Source organism: Engraulis encrasicolus, chromosome 13 (genome assembly GCF_034702125.1).
Source record: "Engraulis encrasicolus isolate BLACKSEA-1 chromosome 13, IST_EnEncr_1.0, whole genome shotgun sequence".
Taxonomy (NCBI): Eukaryota; Metazoa; Chordata; class Actinopteri; order Clupeiformes; family Engraulidae; genus Engraulis; species Engraulis encrasicolus.
The window spans coordinates 45,342,385-45,362,041 of record NC_085869.1 but is presented as its reverse complement, the minus strand read 5'-3'; the positions used below and the strand labels follow the sequence as shown (position 1 = coordinate 45,362,041).

At 46.8% G+C, this 19,657-nt stretch overlaps 1 protein-coding gene across 4 annotated transcripts in view; it reads right to left on the bottom strand.

Annotated features, from left to right (window-relative positions):
* The window catches only part of LOC134461246 (plakophilin-4-like), a 175,152-nt gene that overhangs the window by 147,483 nt on the left and 8,012 nt on the right, over positions 1 to 19,657 (bottom strand). Inside the window, exon 1 of one of the 4 annotated variants that reach the window (XM_063214029.1) lies at positions 16,506 to 18,048. The exons of 1 other annotated variant lie outside the window; for it this stretch is intronic. In XM_063214029.1, the coding sequence (XP_063070099.1) occupies positions 16,506 to 16,545 (40 nt within the window). In that variant the 5' untranslated portion in view covers positions 16,546 to 18,048. Of the gene's footprint in view, positions 1 to 1,855; positions 2,939 to 2,991; positions 3,136 to 16,505; positions 18,049 to 19,657 lie in introns of those variants that run through there. 2 more of the 4 variants (XM_063214033.1, XM_063214030.1) reach the window with 2 other exon arrangements.

Here is a 19,657-nt window from a genome sequence, read left to right as displayed (position 1 = left end):
GTTATCTACTATCTATAGCAATATATTTTTCTCTCTTCTCTTTCGTTAGCCTACTCTTTAGCACACTGAATGACAGTTGTGTATGATAATGTGCTATATAAATATTGATTGAATGTGGGGCCCACCAAAATAATCTTGCTTATGGGTTCCGTTGTTACGCCACTGCCTGCATACATCATCGATTATTAATTAATCATTTAAAGGGGGCCTCAAAATTGTTTCTTGCCCAGGGCCCCAGATTTTCTAAAACCGCCCCTGGGGGGGCTGTTATCACGACTCTGCTGCTGCTGCCACTAGCACGTCAAGGTTAGCGCCGGGGCCTATAATTGACAGCGTATTAGGTGACAAGGAAACATATTGCGCTTCATGCATACGCAACAGACTGGCGTCGACATGCATGCAGCTGGCTGACTGGATGGCTGGCTGCATAGCTGGCTTCTTCAAGCACTGTGTGGAGGGAGGCCAAGCTAGCAGACTGGGGGCGTGGACTCTAAACAGTTTAAATCAATCCAGCAGACAAGCAGAGGGTAGCGTTTGTAGATTATAGGAGATGCAAGTACAGGGAGATGCAAGTTACAGGGAGTGGACCAAGGGTTACCTCACTCTCTGCCTAGCTGCTCATAACACTTTTCTTGACAAGATAGCGGCACAACACTGTCACGACGCCAAAACGGTCAACTTTTCATGACAATAAAACATTTATCACATTGACCTGACGTTTATGACTTGTCCATAACTGCGTCATGACACTTTTTTGACACTGTTATGACAAGTCTTGTCATGAGACCCCAGTATCAAGTAAAGTGTTAGCCACCTCACCCTCTGCCTAGCTGCTACCCATCTCCACACCTGCCTCATATACTGTTTTCAGGCGGCCCCGAGAGGAGCTGGTGTCTGTGAACTGTTCCACACTTAACTGTGTGTTACCAGGGCTGAACCTGCTGACGTCCAAGTTGTCGTCCCGGCTCACAGAAAAAAACTAGTATTTCCAAGATCGGGAAAACCAACTTTATGGTTCTCGAAAGCTCAAGCCGTTTTGAGATAAAGTGTGAGAAAGGGAACAGGCACCGGCGCAGAACTCAGTCTGCCTGAACGCGCCTGTAGTGGGAATCTCCCAGGCTTCATGACTGTCTATCCCACCACTGATCAACGAGGAGATGAAAACCAACACCACTATCCAACAAGGCCACCTGGGGAATACAAAACATCTGTCGGGAACATGTGCTGTTTGACAAGTTTACAGATCAGCAGCATAGCTTGCTGTGGTTTATGCCAGCCAGTAGAAGAAGAAGAGAGACTGTGTACGTGCTCGTCACCGTCACTCAAACGGAATGCCACTACGCCAAGCTCAGTAGGCAACACACACACACACACACACACACACACACACACATGCGCGCACACACACACATGCGCGCGCGCGCGCGCACACACACACACACACACGCACACGCACACGCACACACACACAAGCAAACTTGTTTACAACTCCAGTCTCTTGGCCTACATTCTCTGGAGCTTCAGAACAAAATCACAAAAAAAACAAAATACAACTCTTCTGTCTCCAAACGCTTGCCTTTCATGGCCTCTTGTTTGTTCATAAATGTAAACAAAACCATTTGAACATATTTCAGTAGCTCGAGCAAATCATATATAATTACCCTACCACCAGAGAAGGGCAAAACGAAAGCTAACAACTTGAAAAAAATTGAAAGCTACTCAAACGCTTAAAATCCTGCTCGGTTGTGCTAGTGCCAAATGAAGTATTATAGCCCCAACTTAAAGCTAAGCCGACGGCAGGCATAGGGGCTAATAGCTGAGCAGATTAAAAGGGTCAAAAAGATTCTTAACTCACGCTCGAGGTTTCCCATCCTTTTGATTAGCGAGGTTGGCAGAAAATAATCTTCTCTGGAACCACACAGGTTCCCAAAGCACTGGACGCTGTCCAAGGCAAGAAGCGACTGGTGTGGACGAACACACACGATGAAGTGAGCTGCAGAACACCAAGACGTTTACAAGAAGCTACCGGTCAGGCAGGTTCTGCGTCAAACCAGGTATGTTGTTTCTTTTTAAAACCCCAGACTTGACGACAGGTAAATATGTCGACCAACATTTGCTCTGTCACAACACTGACTTACTGACTGACTGACTTACTGACTGAGAGTGACTGATTTTTCCCCCCCTGAGGTGGGGTGAGCCCTGTGATGGAACACTGATGAGGATGGTTGAGCAGTCCCGTGACGAGAACGTCCTCCACTACATACACTACACAGACTTCTGTCAAGCCCGTAATTGCTGGAATGCAACCCTGGGAGAAAAAAAGGCTGCATTTAAAACGAAGAGGGAAAAAAGGAGGTCAAATGTTTTAGGGGTAAGGAGGCAGTGCCTTATAATTACCGGGTAATCCCATTTCCTTTGGCTGAAAAACTCTGCTCTGGTCAGGACATCAAGTCAAACGTCTCTCTCAGACCCAAAGCAGAGCAGAGCCCTTGGGGTACATGGAGAGCATAAGAGAATAGTGGAGCTGGTCGTACCCGGTGTTCACTCTCTCTCTAAAGTATGCAGACATCAGAGGCACATCTGGCCACAGAGGAAGGCTGCCCCAGGGGCCACCGAGTTCAGACACACCTGCGGCAGGTTGGCAGCCCCTCGGCCTCGCGACACACACACACACACACACCTCCAGCACCATCTGCTACTGCCAACCACTGACATAACACCACCATAAGCCGGAAAATAATAGCCTTCTCCAACACACACTCACTTTGTCAGAGTTTTGACCTGACCTGGACCCAATCCAAGGGTCAAAGAGGACAAAAAGAAAGCCAGACCGATTAAAAAGAAATCGAAACACAGCAGCACGATTCTGAAGGAGAAAACACCCCAAACTACTTACTGCTGCCCAGGCCACCACTAAAGCCCCTTCTGTCTATACGCCTTGCCATGGCATGGCCTGGCACCATGTGTCCCCACCATTACTACTACACTCACCCCGGCCAAAATGAACGGGCAGATTTCCCCCTGGCCGCACGGCTGTACACAGCCTCCATCTCTGGTCTCTCTGGCTGGGTCTCCTGTTATCAGCGGTTCGGGTTGTTTGGCGGGAATTAAGGGGCGTGACCTGCAGCTGGCTGGCCCCAGAATGGCCCGATTGTCTGTCTGGTGCGGAGCAGAGGGCGGCTCACGAGGTAAACAGGCCACGGGAGCCAAACAGCACTGGGGCAGGATGGGATGGGTAAAAGGAGGACACAGCACGGCACAGCACAAACGACAAATGAGATTGGAATGGAAACCGTAATCTGACATAGTTTGACATGGAGCTCCTCCGTGCCACAGGAGTGACACACTACTGAGACAACACACTACTGGGAATAAGGAGTCCATGAATGACAAATCAGGGTTTAACCCTTTTATGCAGAGCTCTCTGCAATGTCATAGCATTACTGTCATTATGTAGTTAAGTTCTTTTCAGCTCGCCGGTGATCCCATCTGCACCAAAGGGAAAAGTACAATCAGACATTACATTACGTTATACTTAGCTGACGCTTTTATCCAAAAGGATCGAGTCATTTTCAGGGTAATGGTTACAGTCCATGGAGCAATGTGGGGTTAGGAGCCTTGCTCAAAGATACTTCAGCCATGGATGAAGGTGTAGGGAGAGGTAAGGATGGGATTCAAACCTACATCCATCCCATCTTAACTCCACCTTCCTGATCATTAGGCCAAGGCATCCAACAAATATATACCCAAATGGAGCTTCTAGTCTCCACAAAGCTGCGACTGAGAGGCCTGTGTTTTTTCTTTATTGACAATCATTTGACAACACTGATTAAAAATGGATTAACCATTCCTCGCTGAAAAGTGCCAAGAGAACATTTGTCATCTGGAACGGGCTGAAAGGCATAAATTCACCCGAATAAACAATTCCATTGCTTTGTTTAAAAAATCCTTTTGTCATTGAACAATCTCAGTAATATTAAACATGTTTCCTTTCAGACATGCCTTGGAGAAAAAAATTGTCGCAATTCAATGAATCATAACCTTGGCTGCTCTCCAACTCAGACACTGGGCTTCCAGGAAGCCGACCACACATGATAACACAGCTGATGAACAGGGAGGATAAAGTGGAAGGAGGCCGAGACAATCTAGCGTCTGAAGCTGTGAGGTCAATCTCATCTTTTTGCCATGTCTAACATGCTATCGCACAACGCATAGCCAGAAATCTGGTTTACTTAACCCTGAAGATTACGATTAAACCTTATCTGAGTAGGCAAAAAATAAATAAATAATACTAAAAAAAGACAAGACATGAAAGTGAGAGAAAATGTCAGATAGAGTCTTTCGTCATGTGACAGAGAACGTGTCGTCTTATTCTAGATTAAAGAAGCCTTCAGACTGCCAGTCACTTGTCACAATCCACACCCTGTAAAGAATGAGACACGCTGGGCTGATTGGCATTTAAATTAACCGGGCCAGAATTACCCAGTAGAAATGACAGTGCGGAGCACGGCAACACAACGCGGAGAGATAATTACGTGCTGGCCCACATTTTCCCTCCCTTTTTACTGAAGAGACTCTCAATAGAACAATAGCTCAGTTGCTCATAATTCCGTTTGACACATCGGAAAATATGCAGACACGGAATAGCTCCATGTTTGCAAGATTGCCAGAAGTAACCTCAACAGAGATGGATTTGTCTCTATACAAGCTTGACTGAAAAAGAAAAATATCAAGGTATTTCTGTCGACATGGTGATCGATGGCTTGCCACGGTACAACTGTAAAACCTGGCTTTTGTGAAATCAATTACAGCCTTCCTGAACAAGACAGGCTGCTTTGGCTATGCGGAGGGAAATGTTATTTCTTCCACTTTCCCCTTTATTTTCTCCAAAGCATGGTGATAAGGCTCTCTGAAGTGACAAATTCAGAAAGCTGCTTATAACTTCCTTGTTTTGTTACTTTTGCAGAGAGCCAGACAACCCTCTCCCATCCATCTCGCATTCAAAGCACCGTCTGTCTAATAAACCTGAATCACAACCTCCCACTTTCCGTTAACAGTGTGCCACGCGTAAACAAAAAAAAACTTTAAAAGGATGGCAACAAAAAGCGAGGCAAACACAAGCTCCATTTGACTTCATAACAAACTGTTCTAATCAATTCCCTGATCACATGGTGTGATCTAGGTGCGAATGCGACGTGTGGAACTCGTAGGACCATAGAGTTCCATTACACCAATCCGACCACCCGCACTAATGTCCCTCAAGGCCGCGGGATGCTTAATTGCTTCTCTCCAACAGCTTATTGACTTTGCTGTATAAAAAGTGATATTTGTGGCCCTGTGTGCCTTTTCATACTTCACTAGGCAAAGTCGATGCCACATTTCAGTGCTGATAAAGAGGGAGGTGTGGGGGAGAGAGGGGGGGTAGAGAGAGAGAGAAAAAGAGAGAACGGAAGAGAAAAATCTCATTTGAGTGTGTGCAGCTCTTTGGTGACTTGGCAAATAAAGCGTCCATCAGCCTGTGTGCTGGGTAAACTATGGCTCTAAAACCAACAGGGTCGTTTCTCGCATGCAACTGCGAGGGGAGGTAAACGTTGAAGCCAAACACAGGCTGTTCGAACGGACCCACACATGCCCCACACAACAGACTGCTCGAACAGACCCACACATCCCACACACAACAGGCTGCTCGAACGGACCCACACACGTCCCACCATAAAACGGCAGCCAGGCTAAGACAGACTACACATAACTGACTTTGAAAGGCTGACTGCGAGCCCGTCCTCCTCCTCCTCGATGGGCGAGACACATGTGATGGGGAAATAAAGACCAAATCCCGGCCCCAGCGTAAATTCAAAGGCTTACAGAAAACTCACCCCATGGAGCTGCCTCTGACAGCCCATTATGGCTCTGTCTGGTCTGGAGCGCTCTCAGAGGAACCCTGCCCCCTGCTCTTCACAGACACTCGCTCCTCACTCCTCTCTCTCTCTCAGGCTGGCTGTCTCTGAGAGACTTGGAGTGTCACAGAGGGCAAGCGAAGGTTAATACAAGTCTGCTGCTTCACTTCAGACAAGGGACCATCCTCTGTTATGTGGACACACGCACGCACGCACGCACGCACGCACGCACACACTATAGGACTATAATTAGCCTCCTCAGCAGTGTTTGACTTTCTGTTGGGTAGGGCAGCTGAAATTGTTTTACTCCCCCCGTTCTCAACAACGCCCCAACACCGGGTAATTTCTCCCAGCAAGAGGCCGAGCTGCCTTCTTCCAACAGAACCGCTGTGTAAAACGTCATAATCACAGGCTCAGTCAGGCACACATACATGTGCGCGTTCGCGTTCACACACACACACACACACACACACACACACACACACACACACACACACACACACACACACACACACACACACACACACACACACACACACAACACACACACACAGACACACACACACACACACACACACACACACACACACACACACACACACACACACACACACACACACACACACACACACACACTTTTCCACAGGGCTCAACCCTCCATGAAATACAACACAACAGCACAAATCCAAATGGAAGCGTTCACATACCTCTTCATGTGCGTCCTTGAAAGCCTTCAACCAGAGAGACGTCACTTTATTACACCCGCACTGACTCTGCTGCACCTCAACAGTAAATGTCAAGATCTACGAGTAAAAACCAATCCTTCACAAACAGAAGGCGGTGTGCACCTTGACCCGACACGCACGCACGCACGCACACACGCGCGCACACACACACGCGCGCACACACACACGCGCGCACACACACACGCGCGCACACACGCGCGCACACGCGCGCACACACGTGCGCACACACACGCGCACACACACACACACACTTTCTCTCTCTCTCTCCCACAGCACAGCGAATATGGTCATATCAAACCTCTCGTAAGTTACAGTGATGTTTTATGAGGGCTGAAGCCGGGGCTTGAATGGTCGCACACTACAGAGGAAGTTGAGTCATGGCACAGTCAGTCAGTCAGACATCATATCACTACCACCACGATTTCAGACACACCTTTCACTACCTGCCCTACGGCACTCCTTTTTCATTGCACTCGGGGCCCTGCCAACTCAAACGCCAATCGGCACACTCTCAAAGCTCCCTGACAGGACCAGGGCCGGATTAAGGTGGCCCGTAGCCCCTAGGCTACAGGTTCCTGTAAGGGACCCCTATAAGGGAAATGTTGTGACAAAATTAGTGTCAATTGCCAGCTACTGTGGGAATTGAGGATAACATTCCTGTCAACTGTGGAGAGGAGTATTTGCAGGATATAAAACCGTATTCAGCACGACAGATTTTTTTTTCCCCAATCTCATCTTGTCACAATTGGCTTTTGGCCAATCAAGAGCCCCCTGGCAAGTGAGGGGCCCTAGGCTGTAGTCATATCTAGCCATATCTGTGCAGTAAGACGGCCCTGGACTGGAGGTGTTACAATCCCCACCTGTCAGTGCCTGTCAATAATCAAAACAACGTCCATGAGTCAGTTTATCAGATCAGTCGAGTTCACTGTACTTGCTCCACCCTGCACTATGATGAAAGTGGTACAGGAAGAAAGGTGTGGTTATTATTCTAGCGTTTCACAACTTGCATGCTAAGAGTTACGAAAGAGAGATGATGGCATGCATATACTACTTTACAGCGGGGCTTTTAAAACGTTACTTTATAGAACAATGAGAGCAGGGCATGGGGCCAGACGGATTTTTTTTTTTTTATAGCAAGGCTGCCCTCAGGACATTGTTAGTGCCTGTGCTTTCGAATACAACTTTTCTTCAGGGAACAAATAAATTGTGAGTTTCAAAAGCCATGAATTCTTTCCTGGGTGACAAAAATGAAGGCGAAACTGCCTCATTTGTTACGAGAGTGAGCAAACAAAATAAACATCCGAAAATACGCCGGCGGTTTACAATTTACAACACGGCGAACACCAGGGCTGGACTGACACCAAGAAACAGCCCGGGCATTCTTGGCATAGACCAGCCTCTCACACGGCTCCCTTGTTTTTCTTACGATATTATGATTTGCTCAGTTTATGGTCTATATTAAAGTTTGCCTGAGGGGCCGCCACATCTAAAATGGTGGGCCTGTCTCTATAGGAGGAAAAAATACACATATAACAGCATCAACCCTGAAGACCCAGGAAAATGCCCTTTATGCCAGGTGACCTGTCCAGCCTTGCCAACCGCATGCCAATAAAGAAAAGCATAGACTCAGGATGGCGACGTTAGTCCCCCTTACAGATGCGGCACGGGAAAAAAAAAGCGTTGCTTCCTGCTCCGGCTCTGGAAATAAACTCAATTTAATCACCGTTCCACTTCACTCCTCTCTGCCGTCGCATCGTAAAGCCATCGCTTTTCATCTTGCCATCATTTCAACATCCATCTCTGGTTATCACATTTCAATGGCTTCACTCACTCGCTAGCTGGCTCGCACGCATTGACACACAAACGCACGCACACGTGAAGGTACCTGGGCGGCGTTCAGGCGAAAAGGGAGGGAAAGCAGGAGGAGGAAGAGTGATGGAAATCAGATATGACGCTGGACCCGCATTTACATGAGAATTGGCCCCAATATCGCCGGCAGGCAGCACCCTGCGAGACTGTGCTGGATAGATACCTGCCATCCTCCTAACCCAGGCCCTGAACATGAATTAGGACTCCACCCTCAAAAAGAACGAAGTTTACAGCACACTTGTTTGACTTTTTGCTCTTTTATTCAGAGCAAACGATTTTACAAAACGTGTCATAATTCATGTGAAACTGCAGAACAGGGCAGATAAGATAACCTCGTAGGCCATAGGTCACCCACTCCTGACCCTAGAAGCTGTGCACGCATCTTTGAGCTTTTTGCATTTAGGGCTCCAGCGTGCCAGGTTTTCTTCATCCCCGACCGCAGTGAGAGATGAGCTGTCTGCTATTGAATGATCAATCTTCCAACCGAGAGCAGCTTTATGCCTGGCTTAGCGGCATGTCTGTTTATCAATAGGGCAAGCTCGTAAGTTCATTACTTTGGATGGGGAGATAAGCAGCGTGACAGCTGGGTACAATTAAAAACACACTGCACACTCACTTCCTTCCGGTGGGATACTCATCATGACATCAAGCTGCTCATGTTCTGTCTTTTCACGTTAGTACATGACTGTTGCGTCACAGAAAGAGAGAGAGAGAGAGAGAGAGAGAGAGAGAGAGAGAGAGAGAGAGAGAGAGAGAGAGAGAGAGAGAGAGAGAGAGAGAGAGAGAGTGCATGTGTTATCTGTGTGCAAGGGAACATGCACATGTGTTGAGCAAGTCGTGAGGATTTAATAAAGCGTTACGCATTTAATGAGTAGATCCCAATCAATCCCACGTGCCACTGGTCTGGGATCAGTCACTGACACATGCTTGGACGCGACGCCACCCACAACACAGCACCACACAGCATCCTCCAGTCAGTGGAGCCCGTCCCATTTTCACTCCACTTCACGCACCATGAGTCCATCCCCTGGCTAACCCATCAACATGATCACAACAGACAGGCTCATCTGACGTGTAGAACAGAACTGAGCAGATCACAGGAAGGAGGAAGAAGACGGATGCAGAACGAGACATGGCACTAGGGATGCCACTTTTTTGGGAGAACCGATACCAGTATGAGTGTTAATACTTGGGTGGTTGACGTGACTCCTTGTTTTTTCGTAACATTGGTTAAAAACCTAAAAAACTGTTTTCCTTTACAAAACAAATGTCAATGAAAGAAGATGTGGTACATAATGTTTCATATTAGTCTTAGATGAGAAGAAACATTTTTGTTAAGATTTATGTAAAGGTTTATATGTCAAATATCCTGCGGTGTGACTGTAACATTAATGAAACCTGGAATATAATACAATATTTTGAATAATGTATGAAGCATTTGGCATGATTGCATAAATATTAACTTTATATTAAGATATGTGAATGTGAAAAAAACTCAAGACAGTAATACTAACTACAAGTTCAATTTCGTAACACAATTTGCGTCCTGTGGGGTGACATGTATGTCAATGTTTGTGAACGGGCAGCTGCAAGGCCAATTACAATGGTCTTCAAGACGGGCTCCTAACCAGTCAGTACCTCAGTTATTGGAGAGTGCTGTGGAAGTTTAACGTGACTATCAACCTCTAAATATGTCTTCATATTGCAATGTTTCTGTCACGTAATGCTTAGGTTCATTTTATGGTGTCCTGTGGTGTGACTGCTCTTATAGAAGGATTTTTCAAAAAAATGAAAATACATATTAATATTAAACACAATCACATTATCAAGTTAGCATGAGCTCAGATGTCAGTCATGTATACAAAATGATTAAAATGGCCATAATGCAGTGAATTTCTTGAGGTGTGACTTCATTTTCCTGCGGTGTGACATGCCTATGCATTGTGTTGATGCAGGACACATTTTCCCAAAAATGGCAAAAATTAGGCGAAATTCCACAGACCACTAAGTGCTTTATTTTTTTCTATTTTTTTCAATAAATTCAATCATTTTTTTTCAGGAATTGGAATAACTTTTTTCTTAAAATTGTGCTACGCCCTAAAACGTCAACCACCCACTTGCAGATACCGAGTGCTGATACCGATACTTTAATCCCCCAACATACAAGAAAAATATATGCACACGTTTTGTATAATAGCTGTATCGGTGCTTGGCACTGCATACAACAGCCCCCCTCCCCCACCCCCCAATACACCCACATTTCTCTTTCCCCCTGCAACTACTCTACTACTAGAGAGACAGTCATATTGGCGGCTGATGGAGCACATTTGTCGAAATCAAAGAGAAAGCCGAGAGTTGAAGCAGAATGTCACACAGAGAAGAAGAGTAACTGGAGGGCTGAAAATGCTCCCGAGAGTAAAGAATGAGATTTTGCAGACAGACAGTGCAGTAAATTGTTGCCTTTGTACACAAGTTGGCTCTGACAAGGGCACACAGATTCCTGCAGAGCAGATGGGCTGTGTAAGTGTGTGTGTGTGTGTATTCCAACTACAACTTACTGTATGCTAATGTACGATCAAGCCCTTTCATCACTTATAGCGGCATGCATGACCTTTATATTCCGTTTATAATTGAATGCTTGCCTATGTGCGAAATAGCACTTAGGCAGGCAGGTGCAGGCAGGTGCAGGCAGGTGCAGGCAGGTGCAGGCAGGTGCAGGCAGGTGCAGGCAGGTGCAGGCAGGTACACACACACACACACACACACACACACACACACACACACACACACACACACACACACACACACACACACACACACACACACACACACACACACACACACACACGTAGAGGGTGCCCATAGGCAGGCAAGGAGGCGCACACACACACGCGCACGCACGCACACACACGCAGGCACACACCATAAGTATTGGGTGCCCACAGCAGGCAGGCAGAGACACACACCCACACACCATAAGCAGAGGCTGCACTGGTGGCGTGTGACTCAGGCGGGCTGGTGTAGCCCAAATTTCAAAAAAAGCATTTGGCCCGGGGGAAGGAGGGATAGAGTCAAGAGGAGGACGGAAAGAGGGAGGGAAGAGAAGGAGGACAAACGACAGCAAGGAGGAAGAGAGATGGGTTGACATTGAGAGAGCAGCGCCTTGATAGCTCATATTAACCCAGGGGAGCGACACTAAAATGGTGAACTGCGTGTGTGTGTGTGTGTGTGTGTGTGTGTGTGTGTGTGTGTGTGTGTGTGTGTGTGTGTGTGTGTGTGTGTGTGTGTGTGTGTGTGTGTGCACACATGGCTAGTGGAGTACAGTAGAGAGTGCAGTGCTGCGTTGCATGTCAGCCAAACCTGCAGCGTGGCAGCAGACTGCATGGCTGTAAAGGGTTGGTTAGAGAGAAAGAAAGGGAAAGGAGAGGGAGAGGGAGAGGGAGAGAGAAGTCCTGAGAGAGAGACAGAGAGACAGAGAGAGAGAGACAGAGAGAGAGAAATAGAGAGAGACCGACTGACTGACACAGAGAGACCGACAGGAACAGGAGGAGAGAGAGAAATAGAGACTAGAGAGAGAGCAAAAGATTATGAGATATCCAGTAGTTATATTGAAACAGAGAGCGAGTCTGAGAGAGAGAGAGAGAGAGAGAGAGAGAGAGAGACAGACAGAGAGAGAGTGAGAGTCTGAGAGAGAGAGAGAGACAGACAGACAGACAGAGAAATAGACAAAGGGTGGAAAAAAGAGCAAAAAAATAAGAAGTCCCTCCTGACAGAAGAGAACATTTGCATGAACGGTGCTTATTAAAGCCCTCAGCTCAGCCCCTCGCCGGCGTGGCGCGCGGCCACAGGGTCAGGGGAAGACGAGCCAAGCCGCCCTCCATTTACATAAGGGGCTTGTTGGGGATAATTGTGTGAGGAAAAAAGGATAGAAAGAGGTATGGGGGACGGAAGGATGGCAGGATGGAGGGATGGCAGAGAGGGGAGGAAAAGAGAGGTTAATCATAGTTATTGCATTTTTCACTGCAGCATTCTCTCGGTCTCTATCCAGTAGCAGCAGCGGTAGCCTATATGAGCAGCGTTGTCTGAGCTGTGGAGGTGAATGACTATCACTGTACTGTACTCGCTGCTGTTATGAGTTTTGTGGTTCCTGGCCCCTGTTTTGCTAGAGCAGAGTCGGAGCCGTTGTCAGTTCTACTGTCACCTGCCCTTACATGCCCACGCTAATGCACCGGGGCCGAACATTTGGCGTTTTTCCCTTCTCTGTGTGTGTGTGTCTTAACTTTCATCTCTGTTCATGGAACAGGGGGATGGGGAGAGAGAGAGAGAGAGAGAGAGAGAGAGAGAGAGAGAGAGAGAGAGAGAGAGAGAGGAGAGAGAGAGAGAGAGAGAGAGAGATAGAGATAGAGATAGAGAGAGCGCAAGCAAGCGAGAGAGAGAGAGAGAGAGAATGAGAGAGACAGGTCACTGAGCCCTGTGATCAGCCTCCACTCCTGCCCTGCCCTACCTCTGAGTGACTCACGGCCCCCTCCATCCACCCCCACCCCCCACCCCCACCCTACTCCACCCCACTCCACTCCACCTGTCCCCTCAGCCTGCTGTCCCCACTCACCAGCTGAGAAAACAAGCCTCCATGCCAAAGGAAAAGAAGCCTCCATGCCTCCTGCATTTTAGTTTGAGCACAACAAGTCTTTCATGTTTTGCGGTAGATTGGATGGAATTGCTCGCTGCTTGTACCCCGTGCAATTGTTGTGATGGACACAGGGCGGCAGGGCCTGACTTTTATGTCAGTTTTGGATGTTGTCAACGTCGGAGCACTGAGTGATCTTGACAGTGGATGTGCATGTGTGTGTGTGTGTGTGTGTGTATGCGTATTTTGTGTGCGGTTTTTTGTCATGTTCCCGTGTGTGGATGCAGGTGTGCGTGTGTGTGTGTGTGTGTGTGTGTGTGTGTGTGTGTGTGTGTGTGTGTGTGTGTGTGTGTGTGTGTGTGTGTGTGTGTGTGTGTGTGTGTGTGTGTGTGTGTGTGTGTGTGTGTGTGTGCGTGCGCGCACAGATACGTACGTTTCTGACAGCCAACTTGGTCTAAAATGTCATTTTCTCCTTGTCCATCCCTCCCCCTCTCTCTCTATTCATCCCTTCATCTGTCCTCTTCCATCCCTCACTCTTCTGACTTTCCAATCTCGTCCGTCTGACATGCTCAAAAAGAAGCCCGTCACATCACATTTGCTCAGCGCACTAGTCACAGGGGGGCAAAAAAGCCGCCATTACTAAACCGTAGCCCACAGCTAAACAGCTCGAATATTACAAAGAAGAAATAAAGGGCCACAGGTAATGTGTTCTTCACTCGCTCTAGATTACATTTTGAGGACAGCTTTTCATTTTGATGTGTCCAAAGCAACTGAGACGTCTCCTTGTTCTCAAAACTGTGGTGTGTGTCTGTGTGTGTGTCTGTGTCTGTGATATTACTAAAAAGTCAGTGAGACTGCGAGTTAATGCCCTGACATTTTGGATTTCAAAGCACTCATAGATGGGGTCAGTGGCTTCAATTCGGAGCAAGTTTTTGGAAAAATATGAGAGAAATCTCCTCCCATTCCAGTTATGATTAATACAACCCGAGGCAGGAAGAATTATTTTTGTCAACACCCCTTTCACTACGCTCAGCCACAAAGAAAAACATTAAGTCGGCCAAAAATATCGCTAAATCCCCATTTCAGCTGAGCATGTCATATGATAATTAATTGCATATGGATAGCCCCACCCTTGGATTGAATGTCTTCATTCTTAAGAAAGGGAAAGAAGTGTGTGTGTGTGTGTGCACGTACGCGCATGTCTGCGTATGCGTATGCGTATGTGTGTGTGTGTGTGTGTGTGTGTGTGTGTGTGTGTGTGTGTGTGTGTGTGTGTGTGTGTGTGTGTGTTGGGGGGGGGAAGAGTAATTTCTCATGATAAAAACAAGGCTCATTTCACAACGAAAGAAGAAAAAAAGACACATTGAATAAGCCAAGTGGAAAATAGATAATAAATGAAGAGAGGAGAGAGTAATGGAAGGAGAAGGAGAAGGAGGTGGAGGAGAAGATAGATAGAGGGAAATGAGATGTCAATGGAAAACGGCAGAAGCCATCCCGATCCCAGCCAGCAGTCAGCTGCCTGTCAGCCAATGAAACAATTTTCAGAGAGGGGGTCAGGAAATAAAATGTCATGCTCACTTGGCGGGGCTAGGCTACGCTGGGCTGGGCTGGGCTGGGCTGGGCTGGGCTGGTTGGCTAGGAGCACACACGTCATATTTCATGAGGCTGCACTTCGTTTGCTGATGCGTGTGATACGATCTAGCCAAGAGCAATACAGGCACACCTATATGGGGGGTGGGGGGGGGGGTGAATTCTTAGGTGAGGTGTTGGTTGGTGTATTGTGGGGTGGAGGAGGGTTTAGAGAGGTGGTGGACAGGATAGAGGCTGAAGAGGATCTATAGGCCCGGGATTTAATTGAAATATAAATCACTACCCAACAGGTCAGTAAAACAAATGTCCCCTTCTGCTGTGACCCCAGCCATGATTCATCGATGGGGCACGAGAGGCTTACTGGCACAGAGGAGCTTTATCAAAACACACCAGGCAGGAATTTACTGCCTCTGGGCAGAGCGGCTCACAAAGAACACGGCACATTCAGCTTCGCTCACTCAAGAGAGGGAGCATAACTGAGATCTGCCATCCGCACTGGGCTACGAGACAACGGATGAAGATCTACCGCTAGCTACTGACGTTGTCAATCAGACGGACAACATGGCTTTGAGCCAAACCCCCAAAAGCACCATTATCTGTCAAATTTCAATATGTCAAAGCAAAAAGAGAGTACTGTGGCAAGCTCGGTGGTACATATGAGTAGACAAAAAAAGTTCCAATTTTTGTATTAACCACTTTTAGGATGGAATGTGCAGCTGTGAGCTTATCTGTGAATGGGAGCAGTGGAACTGTGGGCGAATGTGGTCTAAGGGAGAGAGGCAAGGCAAGGCGAAAAAAGGCTGATACGAGCACTTTTCCCTGCCAGCCAGCCACACATTCACAGCAGCGCTGAACGGAGTAGGGGAAAATAGGCCTTGCCTTGCTATAATGCGTGGCTGTGTTAGCATACCGGCCGCAGTGCTGGGGCTTATCCCCCTGCTAAATGTCAACTTCTGAGACACTGAGGGGACAAAGCAAAATTGCAGGGCTTTCAAGGACTCCTTCCTCAATTTTCCCCTCTCTTTGTAGCAAAGATGAAAGCACTACAATGGAGCCCAGGAGATTAAGCCCCCAAAAAGGCAGGGGAAAAAAAACTTTGATCTAAAAATGAGTTAGCAACCTGTTGACTAATTAGCTTTTACCATGTGCTAATTGATTTAAACCCTCTATGACTAAGACTGTGTAACAGTCACTGCTCCTCTGAAACACAACCATGGCAACCGATTAATTATTAAAAGTTATCTGAGCAAAACAGAATTCCAAAGAGTCTTTATTTACATGTAAGTGTACCGTCAACTGACTTTTATTTTACTCTTCAGCTGACTGCACAAATAACAAAGATACTCCTGTGGTCTTCAATGTTTAAGCCTTATGATATATCAGGTTTCTGTTTTAGACCTGCAGGGCACCTGCATGGACCTGACATCATCTCACATGACCTTTGAAAACTGTTTTTTTCCAAAGAGCATTATGGGAAGCATGCCATCGGCCCGCAGACTAAATCTGGCAGCCGAACAGAAATATACAAACACTGGGACAGGTCTCTGGACTATACATATGCATCGCCTTCGTAGAAGCTCCATGAAATATTTAGGGCAAGGCTACACAACTGCACACATCTCAAAACAATAGAAAAACACACAGTAACGTCTTTGTTTGCTTTATCTCAAGGCAAACTGAATGAGTGGTCGAAGAAAAGGAAAGCTGAACACGGTGCATTAGGCAGAGCATAAACAGCACATGTAAGCTATATTTCCCAGAAAAGCACACATTACTCACGGGAATATGACCTCAGGCGTAACAATTGTGCGTGCATCATGAGGTGTCATTCCAGTTTATGTCACACACTTCAGCGTTTTGACTGCAGCAGCAGAATAAAATCCTCCAGTGGTCTTGTTACTTCATTCACTTCACCAGAAGGCAGCTTGTCCTCTTTGCTCCTTTGCAATCAGCTGTGCAACAGGAAACGAGGCTTTGACAGGCGAGAAGGTAACCCTGACTTAAAATATTCAGTATGACACCCTTCCGTAAAAACAGAATAGTCACACCTCTGGTCGCTGAGGTGGTTTTGACGACGGCTTCAACTATTCAATTACGCCCGGCTTTTCCTCTCCCTGTTCTTGGCGTCCAGTGCTGTCCACCCCGCCAAGGCCAGAAGAGTGGAACAGGGCTTTCAGTATTCTGACTCAGTCAGGGCAGAGCAGACCTCAGTGGGCCCTTTTTTTCCGCTGGACAAGCCTCCATTGTGGAGCTAATCTCACAAAAGCGCTGACATGCTCTGTCCTGTGCATTATCTCCTGACGCCCCGGATCCAACCAAAAAGCTGGGATGGGAGGTGCTTTCAGGGGATGGAGGGGCTTTCAGGGGAGCCGTCTACTACGACATAGTCCTCAAGGATGAATTACTGCACAGGCCTACCGGGCCCAGGCCCAGGGGCCCAAGAGCCAAGGGGGCCCTGAAGCTCAAGCCTCTATATTTCCATTCCCATATTGCATGAAAATTGCACTTTTATTTTACTAAAAAATTCTCAGAGGACTACCCCCCATTCCCCCAGCAATAAAGACACTCACATTGGGCCTAACACGCTGAATCGTTTAATAAACTAGCAGCACCCATTGGGGGGGGGGCTTTCTTGTCGTCTGCCCCAAGGGACAATGGAATCATCGTCCGTCCCTGGTGGCAGCAGGAGGAGGAGATGTTGAGAATGCTCTGCCACAAAATGTCAGGGCTCCAACTGACAGAACACAAACACTGCCAGACTGACAGGTGGTGTAAACACGTGACAGGTCGCCCCTTTAACCTTTGTTCTGGTGACAGGGGGGAGACAGCCTTAAGATAGCTCCCCTCCTTAGGACACTCAAAACAAGTATTGAGGGGACGGTAGCCAAACTAGTTTATTAGGGTAGCTTTAGTCTTTAGAGGACCTCTATTGGAGTTCACCTTGACGAGTATGTATCGTATTGTTTTTATGTACAAGTGATGTGGGTATGTGACATAGTGACTCTCACGCCTAAGGGGATAATAATATTTCCCCCTGGGGATAATAAACTATACTCTACTACTACCACCTTGTCGATATAATAGTTTCCGCATAGGCTACTTTGTCCCTTTCCATTGAACTTTAAAATACAGAAGGTTGTGTCAATCAATTCTCATAGTAATTAATTTCTTCCATATGTCCCTAGCTACACGAGGAGCCACTGCAGGCTGCAGCCATCTTTTCTGCAGGACATTTATATTCCATCCTCATTTCGCTCACCAATTCCACTGTGACACGAGAGGCCAACAAGGTCCTGGACCCTCTCATGGACTTCAAAGCAACGTTACCTGGCGAGATGCATGGACCAGAAATTAAACATTTAAATAACCATTTTGAATAAATAATTATATGACTTTCGCTGTCAGTGTCAATATTCCTTGTATAGTAAAAAAGCCGCACTCCCGGATCAATTTCTTGCAGTTTTAATACTGGGTTAGCATGGCAGACAGACAGACAGACAGCTGCCATGCTAACCCAGTATTAAAACTGCAAGAAATTGATCCGGGAGTGCGGCTTTTTTACTATACATGAACTTTGCTGTTTGCTCGCACCCAAAGACCTTGTAAGAAACTTTTCGGAGTTGAGCGCACTTTCTCTACTAAAAGTGTCAATATTCCACCATAATAAATGTACTATATCTTAGTGTAGTGGGGGCACTGAGAAGGATACAGTTGAGAGAGGGCTGTGCTTAGTTGCCATTGGGGCCATAAGTCCATTTTATTTTTTAGTACAACCGGGGGCGTTGGCAGGCTTATGATGAAGTCAGGGGGGCGTTGGGAGGCTTACGATGAGGTCCAAGGGGTGTTCGTTCAAAAAAGGTTGAGAACCACTGGTATATCTGCTCCACATTGTGTAACAGTTAAAACTTCCTCAGTTGTCTTTACCAGTGCAGTGTAGTAGACTAGGCCTACTCCAAAAGCTAAAATACATTCATTGTATTCACACTTTACAAGTGTGTAATCACGGCCACTACTAATCACTGGACTTTTACTACTGGAATAAAATATTTTATGAACAAGAAGTTGTTTCCATTGTCCTCCATGTTGCAATACCATGTTCTTACAGAAGCCCAGAATGGTGAAGCAACACCCATATTTGTGAGGACTTTCTTACATTTTCAGCACATGTGACACTCATTTTGTGCTGCACGATTCAACTTCAATTGTGTACCGTTATTAGTCTTGTCTTGGAATCTTGGAATCAAAAAACTGAGTACAATTCACAGACCTGGTGAAATGCTTGTGCTTTTGCAGAACTGTGTGGTTGTCCAAAATAAGGCTAATTATCATTCAACCATCTGTTCCAGAAGAGAGCGTGAAACAGAATAGAGGAGTGGAGTGAGATGTGGATAAGGAACTGAGGGCTGCAAACACATACACTACCACCAGGCACCAGGGCCGCTGACAGCTTTGACTGGGCCCAGGACAGTCATATGAAAGGGCCCCCCAACCAATACATTTAATATAATAAGGACCAATTATGGGCCCCCAATCTCCCTGGGCCCAGGATAGCTGACCCCTTTGTCCCCCCTTGTTGGCTTCCCTGCCAGGCACACACCCTGCCCAAAGGACCAATAATGGCTGACGGCTGCGTAATTTACTGAAATAATCTCACATTAGAGTACATTTCCCAGACATATTGCCAAAGAAACCGTTGATTATAACTTTCTTGTAGAGCGACCATCGTTTTTGTTGTTGGACAGACCAGACATATGTCGCAAGAGAGAGCCATTAACAGCCCACTGTTCTTCTGTTTGTGTGTAATGGTAGCCATAACTATTGCGTCTGGCATATAATTTGTAGTGTCTACACTCAGGAGATGTATAGACCACATTACATATTAGGTGCATAAAGCATGTAGCGAGAAAATGGAATAAATAAAAAACACACTT